The sequence below is a fragment of the Scyliorhinus canicula genome, chromosome 1 (assembly GCF_902713615.1).
Source record: "Scyliorhinus canicula chromosome 1, sScyCan1.1, whole genome shotgun sequence".
NCBI classification, from domain to species: domain Eukaryota; kingdom Metazoa; phylum Chordata; class Chondrichthyes; order Carcharhiniformes; family Scyliorhinidae; genus Scyliorhinus; species Scyliorhinus canicula.
The window spans coordinates 121,479,126-121,495,099 of record NC_052146.1 but is presented as its reverse complement, the minus strand read 5'-3'; the positions used below and the strand labels follow the sequence as shown (position 1 = coordinate 121,495,099).

Sequence of the window (15,974 nt, the reverse complement as noted above, 5' to 3'; positions counted from 1 at the left end):
TGTGGCCAGAAAATGTAAGTCATTTTTTTAAGTTGTGCAATCTTGTACATGTACAATCTTGTGCATGTGCAATTTTGCAGTTGTCATGAGTGCTGTAAAATCCACTTTGCAATGCACTTTGTGCCCAGAGCCATTTAAGATTGAAGCATTTTACATTCTGAAGGGGACAAAAAAGTTTTAATTCAGGTTTGTGATCCATAGTGAAAACTGAGAAGAACAAATCCTTTTTAAACTGGGTCATCTGAAGTGCCTTGTTTCAGTTAAAATTTTAATATCGTCAAGGTCCATATTTTAAGATACACTCAATGGATGATGAATGACTCAGTGGCAAGTTCGTGCAGGTGGTAGCTGATTTTGCACTGTGAAAAATATGTTGTGCTGTAAATGATTGACATTGAATCAAATTATTGCTGGCAAATATGTCAGGAAAGTTTCACATGATTGGACACAAATACTTAGATTTCCATGATCTGTATTTCCTGCATTCACCTGCAGCTTTATCTTTCCCAAATCCAAAGTAATATCAATAAGCAACTGTTATTTCTAACTATACGTGGCCTCAGAATTTGGTAAGTTAGTTATAAAATGTGGCAGTGGTGGTTCTAAAGTATAATGAACTCCCAATGCTTCCTGTTCTTTTACCCAGTACAGTAATGGCTTCAGTCACTGATTATCTTCTCGATGTAACCTTCGTCTTGGGTTTCCTGAATTAGTGACTGTGCTGACTTGTGATAAGATTGTGTTTGGTTTGTTTAGGGCGGTGGATCTTTCCTGCAATGCAGTTAAGAGTTTGAGTACAATCCAAAGACCGTAGCTCCCAACAGAATGGGGACTGAAAATAATTATACTTCTAAAGGAGAACCAGATGGAATTCCAGTTCCAGTTCATAAAAGTCTCTATTTTATATAATACTCTGTGGGAGCTTGTGTTAATAATCATTTATTAACTTGTTTACTGTTCTGACTGATCACAGACTGGCCATTTGGAATATTTTCCTGGCTCGTAACTTTGTAAATAGGCAGTCTTTGAATTTTTCAGTTTAGCTGGTGCATCTGTCATTATGTTTAAGCCGCTGACTGATGGAAGGACACTTTTCTTGTCTTATTCACAAGTTCCTGCTACTGTTGGATTAACAGCAGTTGTCTGTTCGATCTGAGGGCAAGATAAGGGATCAAATGCTAATGGTTAGGAACCTTTCATGTGGTATATGACCAGAATGCGGCTGCTGTTTTTAAAAGTTTGATTACCAGGCTGCAAGGAGGGGTTTGAGATCTCTGACCAGGAGTTGGTGTCAGTCGACAGCTTTGTGCTCAGCTATTGCCTGACGTACCTCATAGCGCATACCCACTTTATAAAGGTGTTTCAAGTGTTGTTCGTCCTGGTAATCTGAGATCCAGAGAGTGCAAGTCATCTTTTTTGGTGAGTTTATCAGGAGTCATAGGTGTTCCCCCTTTTCGCTAGGTGTCGTGGTACAGTCCAATTATTTTCAGAGGAAGCATACAAGTGCCTGTTCCTCATACATGATTCAATATAATATGTTGGCAGCCTCTTTGACATTGAGAGATCATGCACGATTCTCTTCGTAGCTGATGTTTAGTCGTCTTGCTGGTAGAACTCGCTGGAGAGTGATCTGAAGCAAGGCCATGTTCTTCCCTATTCATCACTGGAGTACAGAACCCTTGCACATGTTACAAATTTTGGAGGGCGGCACGGTGGCGCAGTGGTTAGCACTGCTTCCTCACGGTGCTGAGGACCCGGGTTCGAACCCGGCTCCAGGTCATTGTCTGTGTGGAGTTTGCACGTTCTCCAGCGTGCAGATGTGCAGCGTAGGTGGATTGGCCATGCTAACTTTCCCCCTAATTGTAAAGAAAACAAATTGGGTACTCTTAAATTTATAAAGCAAAATAAAAATTTGGGCTATGCTTGAAAAGTAATTGATTTGAGTTGAGTTATTACACCAAATCCTCGCATATCCTTCCAGGTGCATGTCAAAGATCTCGGTTGTCCTGATGAATATTTATCGCTAAACCGACAGATTATCTGGTCATTTATCACATTGTGATCTTTGGGAGCTTTCTGTATTGAAATTGGCTCCCATGTTTCCTACATTACAATGCCATTACCCCTTCAAGAGTACTTCATTGGCTGAGATGCTGAGATCTTGAAAGGTGCTGTCTAAATGTAAGTCTTTTTATTGCTGTTATGAAATGACAGCGCTTAAGTTAATTGGCTGTGAAGCTCTTTGGGGTGTCATGAAAAATGCTTTCTAAATGTAAGTAAAAGCACTAATGGTGGCTGTAGCTCTTAGCAACACAGTCTGCTCCAAGCCAAATATAAACTTGCCAGCATTGTTGAAGTGGGCACCTGGGGAGATCAGGTTTTTAGCACCTCCTTATGCCAAATGCCAGCTTTACTTCAGGCTGCAGCTGGCTGTGTGTTAGGAACCACCAGCACTGTTGTTGGTCTCTGCTCCACCTGAAAGCAATTTTACATTTGGGTAATGCCCCTCGTAACGGAGGGTGTTTCAGTGCTTTACATCAGCTACGGAGAGAAGTGCCATGAATAGGAAATGAAGGAATTTGGTGGGGTAGGTGGGTAGGTGGGGGGGGGGAGAAAGAGAGGGGAGGGGTGGGTGGGGGGGGGGGAAGAGAGGGGAGGGGTGGGGGGGGGAAGAGAGGGGAGAGGTGGGTGGGGGGGGAAGAGAGGGGAGGGGTGGGGGGGGGAAGAGAGGGGAGGGGTGGGGGGGGAAGAGAGGGGGGGGGGAAGAGAGGGGAGGGGTGGGGGAGGGGAGGGGTGGGTGGGGGGGGAGAGGGGAGGGGTGGGGGGGGGGAGAGGGGAGGGGTGGGGGGGGAGAGGGGAGGGGTGGGGGGGGAGAGGGGAGGGGGGAGGGGGTGGGAGGGGGGAGGGGTGGGGGGGGGAGGGTGGGGGGGGAGGGGAGGGGGGGAGGGGAGAGGGGAGGGGGGAGGGGGGGGGAGAGGGGAGGGGGGAGGGGTGGGGGGGGGAGAGGGGAGGGGGGGAGGGGAGGGGGGGGTGGGGGGGAGAGGGGTGGGAGGGGGGAGGGGAGGGGTGGGTGGGGGGGAGAGGGGTGGGAGGGGAGGGGGGGAGGGGAGGGGGGGAGGGGGGGGAGGGGAGGGGGGGGAGGGGTGGGGGGGGAGGGGTGGGGGGGGAGGGGTGGGGTGGGGGGGAGAGGGGAGGGGTGGGGGGGGGAGAGGGGAGGGGGGGGAGGGGTGGGGTGGGAGGGGTGGGGGGGGAGGGGTGGGGTGGGGGGGAGAGGGGAGGGGTGGGGGGGGAGAGGGGAGGGGTGGGGGGGGAGGGGAGGGAGGGGTGGGGGGGGAGAGGGGAGGGGTGGGGGGGAGGGGAGGGGGAGGGTGGGGTGGGAGGGGTGGGGGGGGAGGGGTGGGGTGGGGGGGAGAGGGGAGGGGTGGGGGGGGAGAGGGGAGGGGTGGGGGGGGAGGGGAGGGAGGGGTGGGGGGGGAGAGGGGAGGGGTGGGGGGAGGGGAGGGAGGGGAGGGGTGGGGGGGGGGGAGAGGGGAGGGGTGGGGGGAGGGGAGGGGGAGGGGAGGGAGGGGAGGGGTGGGCGGGGGGGGAGAGAGGGGTGGGGGGGAGGGGAGGGGTGGGAGGGGGAGGGGTGGGTGGGGGGGGGAGGGAGGGGAGGTGACGGCATGGTGAAAAAGAAGAGGTTTGAAGAATTCAAGGAAAAATTGTGATTTGAAGTTTGAGAAAATGGCGGGATATAATAGCCGGAAGATTATTTTAATATTTGACAATTTACCAAGCTAAAGGTTCAAAATGTTGGTTGTTGTGCACTTAACTTCCTTTGTATGTTGCTATCAGACTACAGAAAACATTTAATGTGGTGAAACATCCCACGTGCGCAGTATTAAACAAAGTATGACACTGAACCACAACGATCTTGTGTCAGATGACCAAACACCTGGTCGGAGAGGTTGATTTAATAGAATATCTTAAAAGCAAGAGAGTGAAGGAGAGGCAGAGGGGGATTTCCTAAACTTAGACTCTTGGCAATTGAAGGCATTGCCGTCGGTAACGGAGCAATTAAAATCAGCGATGCTCAAGAGCCCAGAAATCTGGTTTCCCATTTCTTTCACCACTCTTCCTTTGTTTAAAAAAATCTAACTGGGCCATGACCATTCTTGTTCAATCTTCCAATGATTTGGCGTTGTAAAGTCCAGCTAGAAATCAGATGAAAATCATTGATTGATTTTGCTGTATGGTGGTGGAGACAGTTTTCAGAAGGGAGTAATAATAATCTTTATTAGTGTCACAATAGGCTTACGTTAACACAATGAAATTACTGTGAAAATTTCCCTAGTCGCCACACTCCACCACTTGTTCGGGTACACAGAGGGAGAATTCAAAATGTCCAATTCGCCTGACAAGCACATCTTTTGGGACTTGTGGAGAGGAAACCGGAGCACCTGGAGGAAACCCACGCAGACATAGGGAGAATGTGTAGACTCCACACAGGCAGTGACCCAAGCTGGGAATTGAACCCGGGTTCCTTGCGCTGTGAAGCAACAGTGCTGACCACGGTGCTACTGTGCCGCCCATAATCTAGGCTCAGGTGATTCTAGAACAGGGTTTTTCAAACTCTGTCGCAGAGCGATTGGTCAAGCCTTTCCTGATTGCGGGAAGAACGCCCTACAGCTGGCTGTGACCGACTTTCAAAAATGCTGCCTGCGACCGACTTTCAAGATTGCTGCCCATCCTGTGCATGGGTGTCCCCTCAGCCGGACCTGGCAGTTGACAGGCCCGGAGTCCAGTGGGGTGGACCAGCTCCTCCTGCGTCAGCGCACTATCCCAGGACCAGTTTTTCAAAACAAACGATGCAACCCTCCCACCGGCAGCAGTAGAGAGATGGTCACATGCCCCATTTACTGACATCACGTGTTCTGGGCGCAAAATCACAGAACAGCAATTCCTCCATTTTGTTGCTGCTAGCACTGAAGAATTGAAAATGGATTGTTTTGTAATAAGGAAGAGAGAGCCAGAGATGCAAACAGACCAGGATCTCTCAACTAAATCTGCTTGAGAGAACTGTCAGGAGAGTCCACGGCAGGACAAAGCTACTGTAAGCTGTTCAGTAGACTCCACAACAAGACAAAGCAGTGCTAGTGTGAGCATCAGGGATTCTGGTGAGCAACCCTTTAAGAAGAAGCTGAAATCGGGAACAAAGCAGTATAAAGATCACGTTTTACAGTATGGCTTTATTAATTGTGTCAATACACATGTTCTGGGCATGCCCAAGGCTTCTCACGTTCTGGACTGCCTTCTTCAAGACAAAGTCCAAAGTTGTGGTGGTGAGGGTGGAGCCGTGCCCAAGAGTGTGGCAGTCTTTGGGGTATCGGACCAGCCAGAACTGTTTATGGGGAAGGAGGGTGACACCCTTACCTTTGCTTCCCTCATCGTCCACCGAAGAATCATGCTCGACAGGCAATCGGCAGCACCACCCACGGATGCAGATGGCTGGCAGACCTGTCAGAATTTCTCCACCTGCAGAAAATCTAACTCTCCATTCGAGGGTCAGAGGAGGGCTTCCCCAAAAGGTAGAAGTGATTCACCAACTTGCTCGAAGCCAACAGAACGGGGGGGGGGGGGGGGGGGGGGGGGCGGTGGTGTCACACGGGAGCCAACAAGACAGCAAGAAACAGATAAACAGATGGGGGATGGGAGGGGGTTGGAGAGAAGGGGGAGGTTTGAGAATGGCCCGAATGGATAATAATGGGCCTAGTGCAAGGCCACAAAGAACAGGAACCCAAAGAAACACATAAAACTGGATTTTTGTTTGGGGGGGGAGGGGTGGAAAGAAGGGAGGGGGGTGGAAAGAAGGGAGGAGGAGAAGGGGTGGGACCAATCGATAGAGGAAGGGGAAGGAGCCGCACGTATGTAAATAGATGACAATCACATACTATAAAATAAAGTATCCTAAACAACAAAATGGGGGGGGGGGGGGTCAATGCTAATGGAGAGCCTTTCTATATTGTACCCAATCCGCATACCCTTTTCTATCGCACAGTGTGTAAAATGAAAAACTTCAATAAAATGATCCGCCTTCAGGCGATCAACGAGGCGAAGGATACAACATCTGCCTCCGCACTCGTTTCCAGCCCCGGCTGGTCCGACACCCCGAATATGGCCTCCCGAGCACCGGGGGGTCCAGTTTCACCTGCACCACTTTAGAGATCATAGAAAAATACAGCACAGAACAGGCCCTTCGGCCGACGATGTTGGGCCGAACATTTGTCCTAGATTAAGAACAAATTTTAATCTACACCCCATCATTCTACCGTAATTCATGTACCTATCCAATAGCCACTTGAAGGTCACCTAATGCTTCCGACTCAACTACTTCCACAGGCAGTGCATTCCATGCCCCCACTACTCTCTGGGTAAAGAACCTACCTCTGACATCCCCCTTATATCTTCCATTATTCACCTTAAATTTATGTCCCCTCGTAATGGTTTGTTCCACCCGGGGGAAAAGTCTCTGACTGTCTACTCTATCTATTCCCCTGATAATCTCATAAACCCCTATCAAGTCTCCCCTCATCCTTCTCCGTTCTAATGAGAAAAGGCTTAGCACCCTCAACCTTTCCTCGTACGACCTACTCTCCATTCCTTCATACATCCTGGTAAATCTCCTTTGCACCTTTTCCAAAGCTTCCACATCCTTCCTAAAATGAGGCGACCAGAACTGCACACATTACTCCAAATGTGGCCATACCAAGGTTTTCTCCAGCTGAATAATCACCTCACGACTCTTAAATGCAATCCCTCTGCTAATGAACGCTGCACACCATAGGCCTTCTTCACCGCTCTATCGAGTGGCAACTTTCAAAGGTCTATGAACACAGACCCCAAGATCGCTCTGCTCCTCCACATTGTCAAGAACAAAACCGTTAACCCTGTATTCTGCATTCATAGTTGTCCTTCCAAAATGGACAACCTCACACTTTTCAGGGTTAAACTCCATCTGCCACTTCTCAGCCCAGCTCTGCGTCCTATCTATGTCTCTTTGCATTACCCTAAAAACCTCCTTCCAGTAATCCTTCAGCTTTGGAAAGGACCAAAACATATGAACGTGGTTATCAGGGTGCCCCCCCCCCCCCCTCTTCTACCCCGTCAAAGAGCAGGCTCATCGTCACACTTGTAAGGTGTGCTCGATACACCACCTTCAGGTGTATCAGCCCCAACCTCTCTCACGAGGTGGAGGCGTTCACCCTCGGGAGCAACACACACCAGAACCTCTCCTCCATACCCTTTCCCAACTCTTCCTCCCACTTTGCCTTGATCCCTTCCTGCGGCGCCTTCTACTCTTCCAAAATAGCCCCGTAAACCGCCGATACTACCCCCTTCTCCAGTCCCCCTGTTGTCAGCATCTCCTCCAGCAATGTGGAAGCCGGCTCTACTGGGAAGGTCTGTATCTCGTTTCTGGCAAAGTCTCGAACCTGCATGTATCTAAATATTTCCCCCTGCTCCAGCCCATACTTCACTCCCAGCTCCTTCAATCCTGCACACCGACCCCCAAGAAACAAATCTTTTAGGGTCCTAATTCCTTTCTCCTCCCATCTTTGAAAATTTCCATCCCACTTCCCTGGCTCAAATCTATCGTCAATAAAAATCATTTTTTTAAAAAATTAATTATGCCAATGCAAATCAGGATGCAAAGTTATATGCAGGGAAGTACTGGAAAATGAAAGTTTGAAATTCTCAAAAATTCGAGCGTGCAGAGGAAAGCAGAGGGTGTGGACTGTTGAGGAGCAGTTCCAAATCTAGCAGGGACCCAGGCAGATATATCTCAACACCATGACTGAAGAAGGAAAGTTGTTCGTCGGCGGCCTCAACTTCGACACAGACGAGCAGGCCCTGGAAGATGTCTTCTCCAAGTACGGGCAGACCGCTGAGGTCAGAGTGATTAAAGACAAAGACACCATGGCGTCCCGCGGTTTCGGCTTCATCTCTTTCGAGAACCCCGAGGACACCAACGACGCGATGGAGGTGATAAATAGAAAATCCATGGACGGGCAGCAGATCCGGGTGGACCGCGCCGAGAAAATGTTGGGCGGCGGCGACCGTTACGGACGAGGAGGCGGCAGCTACGGCTCTCGGCAGTACAAAATTCGGGGCAACGGCTACTACCTGGGAGATGGCTACTCCCGTGGAGGCGGCGGCTATGGAGGACGCAGCTCCTACAGCCAGTGACATTGAGTCTTTGGTCTTGTTCTGAGCTCCAACCTCCTCCCTTTCCATTACTTTAATTTTTTTTTGTTTAGAGGGGAGAGATGGATATCCGTTAATTTCCCAGCCTCATGTTTTCCCAGCTAGATTATAATTGACCAACCTGTCCCCGTCCATGTACCAGAGAGAGAGAGAGACTGGCGGCTGCAGCTCCATCGCTGCTTATACCCGGCGGTGGCGGCTTTCTGACCCACTCCCTCCCTCCCTCTCCACAAATATACACTGCTACTGTTCAGCCCAGGGTCTCCTCTATTGTGAATAATAAAATCTGATCACCGAGTTTGTATCTTTAAAGACTTTTTGCTCTTTGTATTCAATTTGAAGGAAATTGTGTAGGAATGAATATTAGTTGGCGGTCACCGAGCGCCCCATTCCAATAATTGCAGAGTTGGTTTTGTTGGGGTTTTTTTTCGAAATAAAAAAAATGGTCCTTTTATGTAAGCAAACTTCAAAATCCCCCTCGAGGCGCGTGATAATTCATTGTATTTTTGTGAAAAGCTGTATTGATGGGAAGTTAATAACACGTTTTTTTGTACGAAAAATTAAAAATTACGAATTGGAAAAGAAAATAAAAAACTTAAAAAATATTTGAAGACTAAGCATGGCGGGGACAAACCTTTTTTTTTCAAAGGATGCAGCAAGAATTTAAATCATCAGCTGAAGTCCTTAGCATAAATGTAACTTTTTTAAAATTTAGAGTACCAATTAATTGTTTTTCCCAATTAAGGGGCAATTTAGTGTGGCCAATCCAGCTAACCTTATTTTTGCTTTGAAAGTCCATTCTTTTGAACTGAATTATTTGCTTCCTGTGCATCTTTGGGTTGTGGGGTGAGGCCCACACAGACATGGGGAGAATGTGCAAACTCCACACAGACAGTGTCCCGTGGCCGGTATCGAACCAGGGTGTTCAGCACTGTGAGGTAGCAGTGCTAACCACTGTCACCATGCCGCCCTTGCAGAAATGTAACATTGAATTACAAAGCAACTGAGATTGTGAGGACCAAACAGGCTCATCTGTCGCATTAAAGGTAAGCAACAATGGAATGTCGTGAAGGTCGACGGGCGAGGGTCACAAAATCGGCTGGTTGGTAAAAGTGGGTCCTGTGGGAAAAAGTTTGAAAAACACTGTTCTCGAAGATGCAATGGTGTTACTCAAAGAAGACCAAGTATGCAAATCCAGTATCTTTCCAACATTACATTAACTCAACATTGGTCCTCAACTGACACTTCAACAGGCATAACTTGCATTCGCCAATAGCACCTTTAAGATAACCTATGATTTTATAGTGTCAAAGTTCATCATAATTTTGAAGACTTCAATTCAGCCTTCTCTTTAAAAGAAAAGTGACCTGTCGACATTCTCAGTTCTAGTCCAACGACTAACAATAATAATAATAATAAGAAGAAACTTAATTATAGAACATAGAACATTACAGCGCAGTACAAGCCCTTCGGCCCTCGATGTTGCGCCGTCCTGTGAAACCACTCTAAAGCCCGTCTACACTATTCCCTTATCATCCATATGTTTATCCAATGACCATTTAAATCCCCTTAATGTTGGTGAGTCCACGACTGTTGCAGGCAGGGCATTCCACGCCCTTACTACTCTCTGAGTAAAGAACCTACCTCTGCCATCTGTCCTATATCTATCTCCCTTCAATTTAAAGCTATGTCCCCTCGTGCTGGCCATCACCATCCGAGGAAAAAGGCACTCACTGTCCACCCTATATAGTAACTTTAATGTATTAAAACATTACAGTGATAACTATCAAACAACACCTGACAGTCCCATAGGAGGTTTTCGGACACATGGCAAAAAGCTTAATCAAGAGAGGGAGGTTTTATGGCGCATCATGAAGGAGGACACAAAGGTAAAAAGCTTTAGAGAAGAAATTCAGCAGCTTTGGGACACAGTAGTGGAAGGCACAGGGTATAATGTCGATATTAAAATTGGGGATAGGCATGTGGCCAGAATTGGAGGAGAGCAGTTGTCTCAGTGGGTGGTGGTCATGGAGGGATTTGAAAGAATGCAAATTTGACTTCAACAGATTAATTAGTCATTTATTGCTTTGCTGTTTGTTGCATCTTGCTGTATGCAACTTGGATATCTGCACTTGAAAAATGTTTCCTTGTGTATGAAGCATTTGGGATGTCTTAAGAATTTGATAAAGCACCATCTTCAAACCTTCTCTGGTATTTATTTTTAATTTCTTTAGAGAGTAATTCAATTGTAAATATTTTGACTCATGTTTTATACATTTGAGGTTTATTCTTTAAAGCTGCAGTTGTTGAGTTGGCCTTGACGCTGTGCCAAGCCTATCAGTGTTCCGCAAATAAACACTGCACTCAGTATGGTTAACTCCTTAGTGCCTATATCATAACCACATACTCGCTCACCACCCCTGTATTTGTTGATCTGCATTCTGGCAGCCCTCCGAGATCTGTGTTTCTCCAATTCCTACCTTTTACCAGCCCCATTTTTCATTGCTCCACTGTTGACGGCTGTGCTTTCAACTGTCTCAGCCCTGGACTCTGGAATTACTTCCTTAAACCTTTCTACCTCTACCTCCCACCCTCAAGATGCTTTTTAAAATCTATTTCTTTGACCAACGTGTCCTAATATCATATGTGGCTTGGTATCAAATTTTGTTTGTCAGTCTTCCTGTCTTGAGTTATCCTACAATACCAAATTATGATATAATGCAAGTAGTTGTTGATTTGTATAGGTCCCTGGCTTCTTGATTTTATCCCTTGTTTGAAATGAAAAATGAAATGAAAATCGCTTATTATCACGAGTAGGCTTCAGTGAAGTTACTGTGAAAAGCCCCTAGTCGCCACATTCCGGCGCCTGTCCGGGGAGGCTGGTACGGGATTCGAACCGTGCTGCTGGCCTGCTTGGTCTGCTTTAAAAGCCAGCGATTTAGCTCAGTGAGCTAAACCGGCCCCTATAGCATTACCAAGCATGTCTGCCACTGAATTGAGTGGTTGAGATTTTCCCATGCTGCCATGGCTCCCTCCCAGCAGGTCTGAATTTTGCTTTGTATTGTCTTGTGGGTCATTTTAATTTTTTTTAAATTCTACTTTATCGAACTAGTGGAAATAGTGGAGCTTGTGTGCAGTAAGGCTAGTTTCTGAGATACAGTAGCAATGTTGTAATTGAAAAACAGACACCCACCATTTGCACCATCACTGGTTACCACAATCACTCATATCCGGAAAATGTTACTTAACAGATCACAACCATAGGGGTTGATCACAAAGACATTGATTGGAACACCTTAAGAGTGCCAGCTGGTTCAGGCATACCTTGTTTTTGTGTCCTGCCTCAATGATGTATTTTCTTCCCTAGCTTACTTCTCATCTTCGGGAGTTTGTTTCCCTCCTTGTTTTCCTTTCTCGCTGTGCCATTCTCTCGTCCCGTTGGATATAAGGTCAGTCATACAGATCCGTAAAGCCAGGTGGCTGCCTCCTGCTACTTGTTTTACCATACCCTGCCTACAGTCGAACAATTGCCTCATAAATCAACACGCCTAGAATGCGCCCGTTCTAAACCTTAGGGTCCTATCAAAGTAGATGCCACCATTTAAAGCTTCACTCCTGCTTAGATGTGTATTTTAAAATAAAACTCCAAGATTAGACCTTAGTAGTGCCTTATTTCTGGCTACCATGGAAACTGCTTCAAACACCCTTAATTAAGGGATACAAGCATATTAAAGGACATGGGAATATGAAAGCTTTTAAGCTCACATAGCCTATTCAAAAGGAACAAAGCTTTCAAGTTGCAATGTTGAATAATTGAGATGATCAGAAGTGCCTTTGAAACTGTTTAACATAGGTCACATAACTTATTGAAGTTGTGTTGGTTTTAATTCAGCAAGTGAGAAGCAGAATGGGATTCAGTACTCCATGCAAGTGACAGAGGGAGGGAATGTCTAGTTCTGCTTTGAAGTCATCCCCAGCTGAAGAAGGACTGTGACTTGGATCTTTTACCTATTCCTCAAGATACTTTGCACGCTTTTTAAGGGAGTAGGGGATTGTATCGTGCATTTTTCTAGCTCAGAGATGCTACGTCTGATTCCAATGCTGTGAGATGCCAGTGTATCTGAGATCAGTTGATTCAGTACAGTCTGTCTCATTGCACGCGAATGCCTTTTACTGGGCACCAAACCTAATTATTGGTTGAGGCAGTTAGATAATACTTTATTCGCCAGTGCACGGAACTTATTTCAAATAAAATGTTACTGGCTGAACTTGCAGTTTTATGGATTTTAGCAGAAAAACAACTTCCATAAATAATGATCACTTAACATGGTAAAACATCCTCTGGTGCTTGACAGAAGTGATATCAATAAAGACATTAAGCCGCAGAAGGACACATGACCAAATAGGTTTTAATAAGCATCTTAAGAGGGGAGAGAGGGATGGAGAGGAAATTCCAGAGCTTGAGGCCTAGCCAGCTGAAGACTTGGCTGCCAAGGGTCAAATGATGGAAATCTGGGATGCCCAAGATACTACAATTGGAGGAGCACAAAAATCTAGGACGTTTGTATCGGGGGAATACAGAGATGGAGAGGGGCAACACCATGGGGAGATTTGAAAACAAGGGTGAGGTCTTAAAATTGAGACATTGTCTGACCAGGAGCTAATCAAAGTCAGCAAACACAGATGTGATTGGTGAACAAGATTGGGAGTGGGTTCAGATACGGACAGCAGACTTTCGGCTGAGCACAGGTCTTGTGCAGTAAAAGATGGACGGCCTTCAAGTAGAACATTAGAATGGGCAGCACGGTGGCGCAGTGGGTTAGCCTTGCTGCCTCACGGCGCCAAGGTCCCAGGTTCGATCCCGGCTCTGGGTCACTGTCCGTGTGGAGTTTGCGCATTCTCCCCGTGTTTGTGTGGGTTTCACCCCCACAACCCAAAGATGTGCAGGTTAGGTGAATTGGCCATGCTTAAAAAAACGTACAGCATTAGAATAATCACATCTAGATGTAGCAAAAGCATAGATGAGGGTTCCAGCAGAAAATGTGGGGCAGGGTTGGAGTTGAATGATGTTAGAGATGAAAGCACGTAGTCTTCATGAAAGAGGGCAGATGTTGGAAATTTTTCTCAGGATTAAATGTAACACCAAAAGATCTTATCCGGTTAGAATAGAATTTACAGTGCAGGAGGAGGCCATTCAGCCCATCGAGTCTGCACAGGCCCTTGGAAAGAGCAGCCTACCCAAGCCCACCCCTCCACCCTGTCCCCATAACCCAGTAACCCCACCTAACCTTTTGGATACTAAGGGGCAATTTAGCAGGGCCAATCCAGCTAAACTGCACATCTTTAGATTGTGGGAGGAAAGCGGAGCACCCGGAGGAAACCCACGCATACACTGGGAGAAAGTGCAAACTCCACACAGTCACCTGAGGTGGGAATTGAACCTCGGTCCCTGGAACTCTGAGGCAACAATGATAACCACTGTTCCACCCAACAGTTGCTAGAGATGGAAAGAGTGGTTCGGAAATTGAATTTGTAACGATACCAAATATGATGGCTTCAATCTTCCAGCATTTGGTTGGAGGAAATTTCTGTTCATCCAATCATAGATGTTAGACAAGCAGTATGACAAATCAGATAGTGGGCTGGTCCAAAGAGATGGTGGTGGGATAGAGCTGGGTGTCCTCGGTATAAATGTGGAACCTGATCAGCTTCTGGATGATATTATTAAAGGGTAGTTGAGAAATAGAATGGAGTCATAGATCCTTGTGGGGTCAGGTGCTCCAGAGGTATCTGTTGGAGTGGAAGAAGAAGCCACTGCAGTTGATACTCTGGATAAATGAGAAGGGAACCAAGCTAGGGTTGTTTCACTCCATGGAATGACTATGAAGCGTTGGAGGAGAAGGGTGTGTGGCCAGCTGTGTCAAAGGCTGCAAAGTGGTTGAAAATGATGAGTTCAGTTCATTACAATGACAAAGAATATAATTTGCAATCTTCCATAGTTCCAGTACTGTGGTCAAGCATGAACCTGATTGGAGTGATTCAAACATAGAACTGTAATAGATGTCGGCACAAATTTGAAAATGTGTCAGACTTTGGGGAGGAAAGATTGATTCGAGATAGGGTGGTAGTTTTCAGGAGGAGGGATGATAACAGCACACTTGACAGTACCTCAAGAGAAGAAACAATTAACAATATTAACCCACATTGAGCCCAGGAAGGCAAGGTGACTGGTCTGCAGCTTTGTTAGAAAAGGAACAAGTGAGCAGGAGGGATGGGACTTGAGAGAGAATGCTGTAGATGAGATTGATCTGTAGAAATACTCAAGCTCAGGAACAGGGCAGCCGAAAACACTTGGGGAAGTTTGTCCCAAGGGTCCAAAGGAAGAGAAGGAAGCATTGTGTTAAAAATATACTTGAACCGTTTGCACTTATTGTCAGAGGTGAATGTGAAAGATGCAGAAGAAGTTGATTGAAGAAGATGGTTTATAATGAAGAGAAGCCAGGGATTATCTGTGCATTCTCGGATGAAAAATGAACAGTTTTAGTGATGGGGTGCATAAGAACTAAGAGCAGGAGGAGGCAATTCAGCCTCTTATGCCTGCTCCACCATTCAATATGATCAAGGTTGATCTCCTCTCAGCCTCAGCTCCACTTTCCTGCCCATTCTCCATAACCCTTCAACCCATTACTAATTAAAAATGTCTATCTCAAATTTACTCAATATCCTGACATCCACTGAGTAGTAAATTCCAAAGATTCACGACCCTTTGAGAGAATTAATTTCTTCTCCTCGCTGTTTCTAATCTGCCATCCCTTATCCTAAAACTATGACCTCTTGTCCTAGATTGCTCCAAAAGAGGAAGTATCATCTCTGTGCACTTTGTCAATCACATCATTTTATAAATCTCAATTAAATCACCTCTCCTACTAAACGAAGAACAGTGTTGGCCTAAACCGCTCAATCTCTCTTCATAAGACAAACCCCATATCTCTGGAATCAATCTAGTGAACCTCCTCTGAACTGCCTCCTCGAGTAAGGGGACCAAAACTGTACACACTGTTCCAAGTGTGGTCACACTAATGCCTTGTACAGTTACAGCAATACTTCTCTACTTTTATACACTATTCATTTAGCCATAAATACCAAAATTCCATTTGCCTTCCTTATTACCTACTGTCAGAGGGAATACAGCGATAGCAAATTTTGAAGGGAATAAGACCAGGCTAGATGGCCTCTATTTTAAGGCGGGACTATTACAGGTAAATCAGATGAGTTAAGGGGTGTATTGACATGTGGAATTGTGATCTAGTAGAAATCACGGAGTCCTGGTCGAGGGAGGGGCAGGATTGGCAGCTCAACGTCCCGGGATCTAGAATCAACGTAGTACAGTTGATGCAGTTTCCATGGATTTCAGCAAAAACTTGACAAGGTCCCACATGGCTTAGCTGTAAAAGACCGAGGGTGATGACAGACGGCTGCTTTAGTGACTGGAAGCCAGTGGACAGTGGCTTACCACAGGGATCTGTGCTGGGTCCACGATTGTTTGTCATTTATATAAATTACATAGATGACGATGTGGGGTGTAGGATCAGTAAGTTTGCGGATGACACACAGATTGGTTGGGTGGTTAACAATGAGGTTGAGTGTCTTGGGTTATTGGGGATATCGACGGGATGGTCTAATGGGCAGAAAGGTGGCTGATGGAATTTAACCCTGAAAAGTGTGAGGTAATG

At 46.5% G+C, this 15,974-nt stretch overlaps 2 protein-coding genes across 7 annotated transcripts in view; both read left to right on the top strand.

The window, feature by feature from the left end:
- phactr4b (phosphatase and actin regulator 4b) overlaps positions 1-15,974 on the top strand; it is a 253,670-nt gene that overhangs the window by 118,523 nt on the left and 119,173 nt on the right. The gene's annotated exons all lie outside the window — the stretch shown is intronic.
- Positions 7,739-8,547, top strand: LOC119967017 (cold-inducible RNA-binding protein-like). The gene has a single exon (XM_038799023.1). The coding sequence runs from the start codon at positions 7,828-7,830 to the stop codon at positions 8,221-8,223; it is 396 nt and encodes a 131-aa protein (XP_038654951.1). The 5' UTR covers positions 7,739-7,827; the 3' UTR covers positions 8,224-8,547.

What these genes read in the sequence shown, in the direction of transcription:
- LOC119967017 (XM_038799023.1), top strand. Translation starts at nt 7,828, where the DNA reads ATGACTGAAGAAGGAAAGTTGTTCGTCGGCGGCCTCAACTTCGACACA.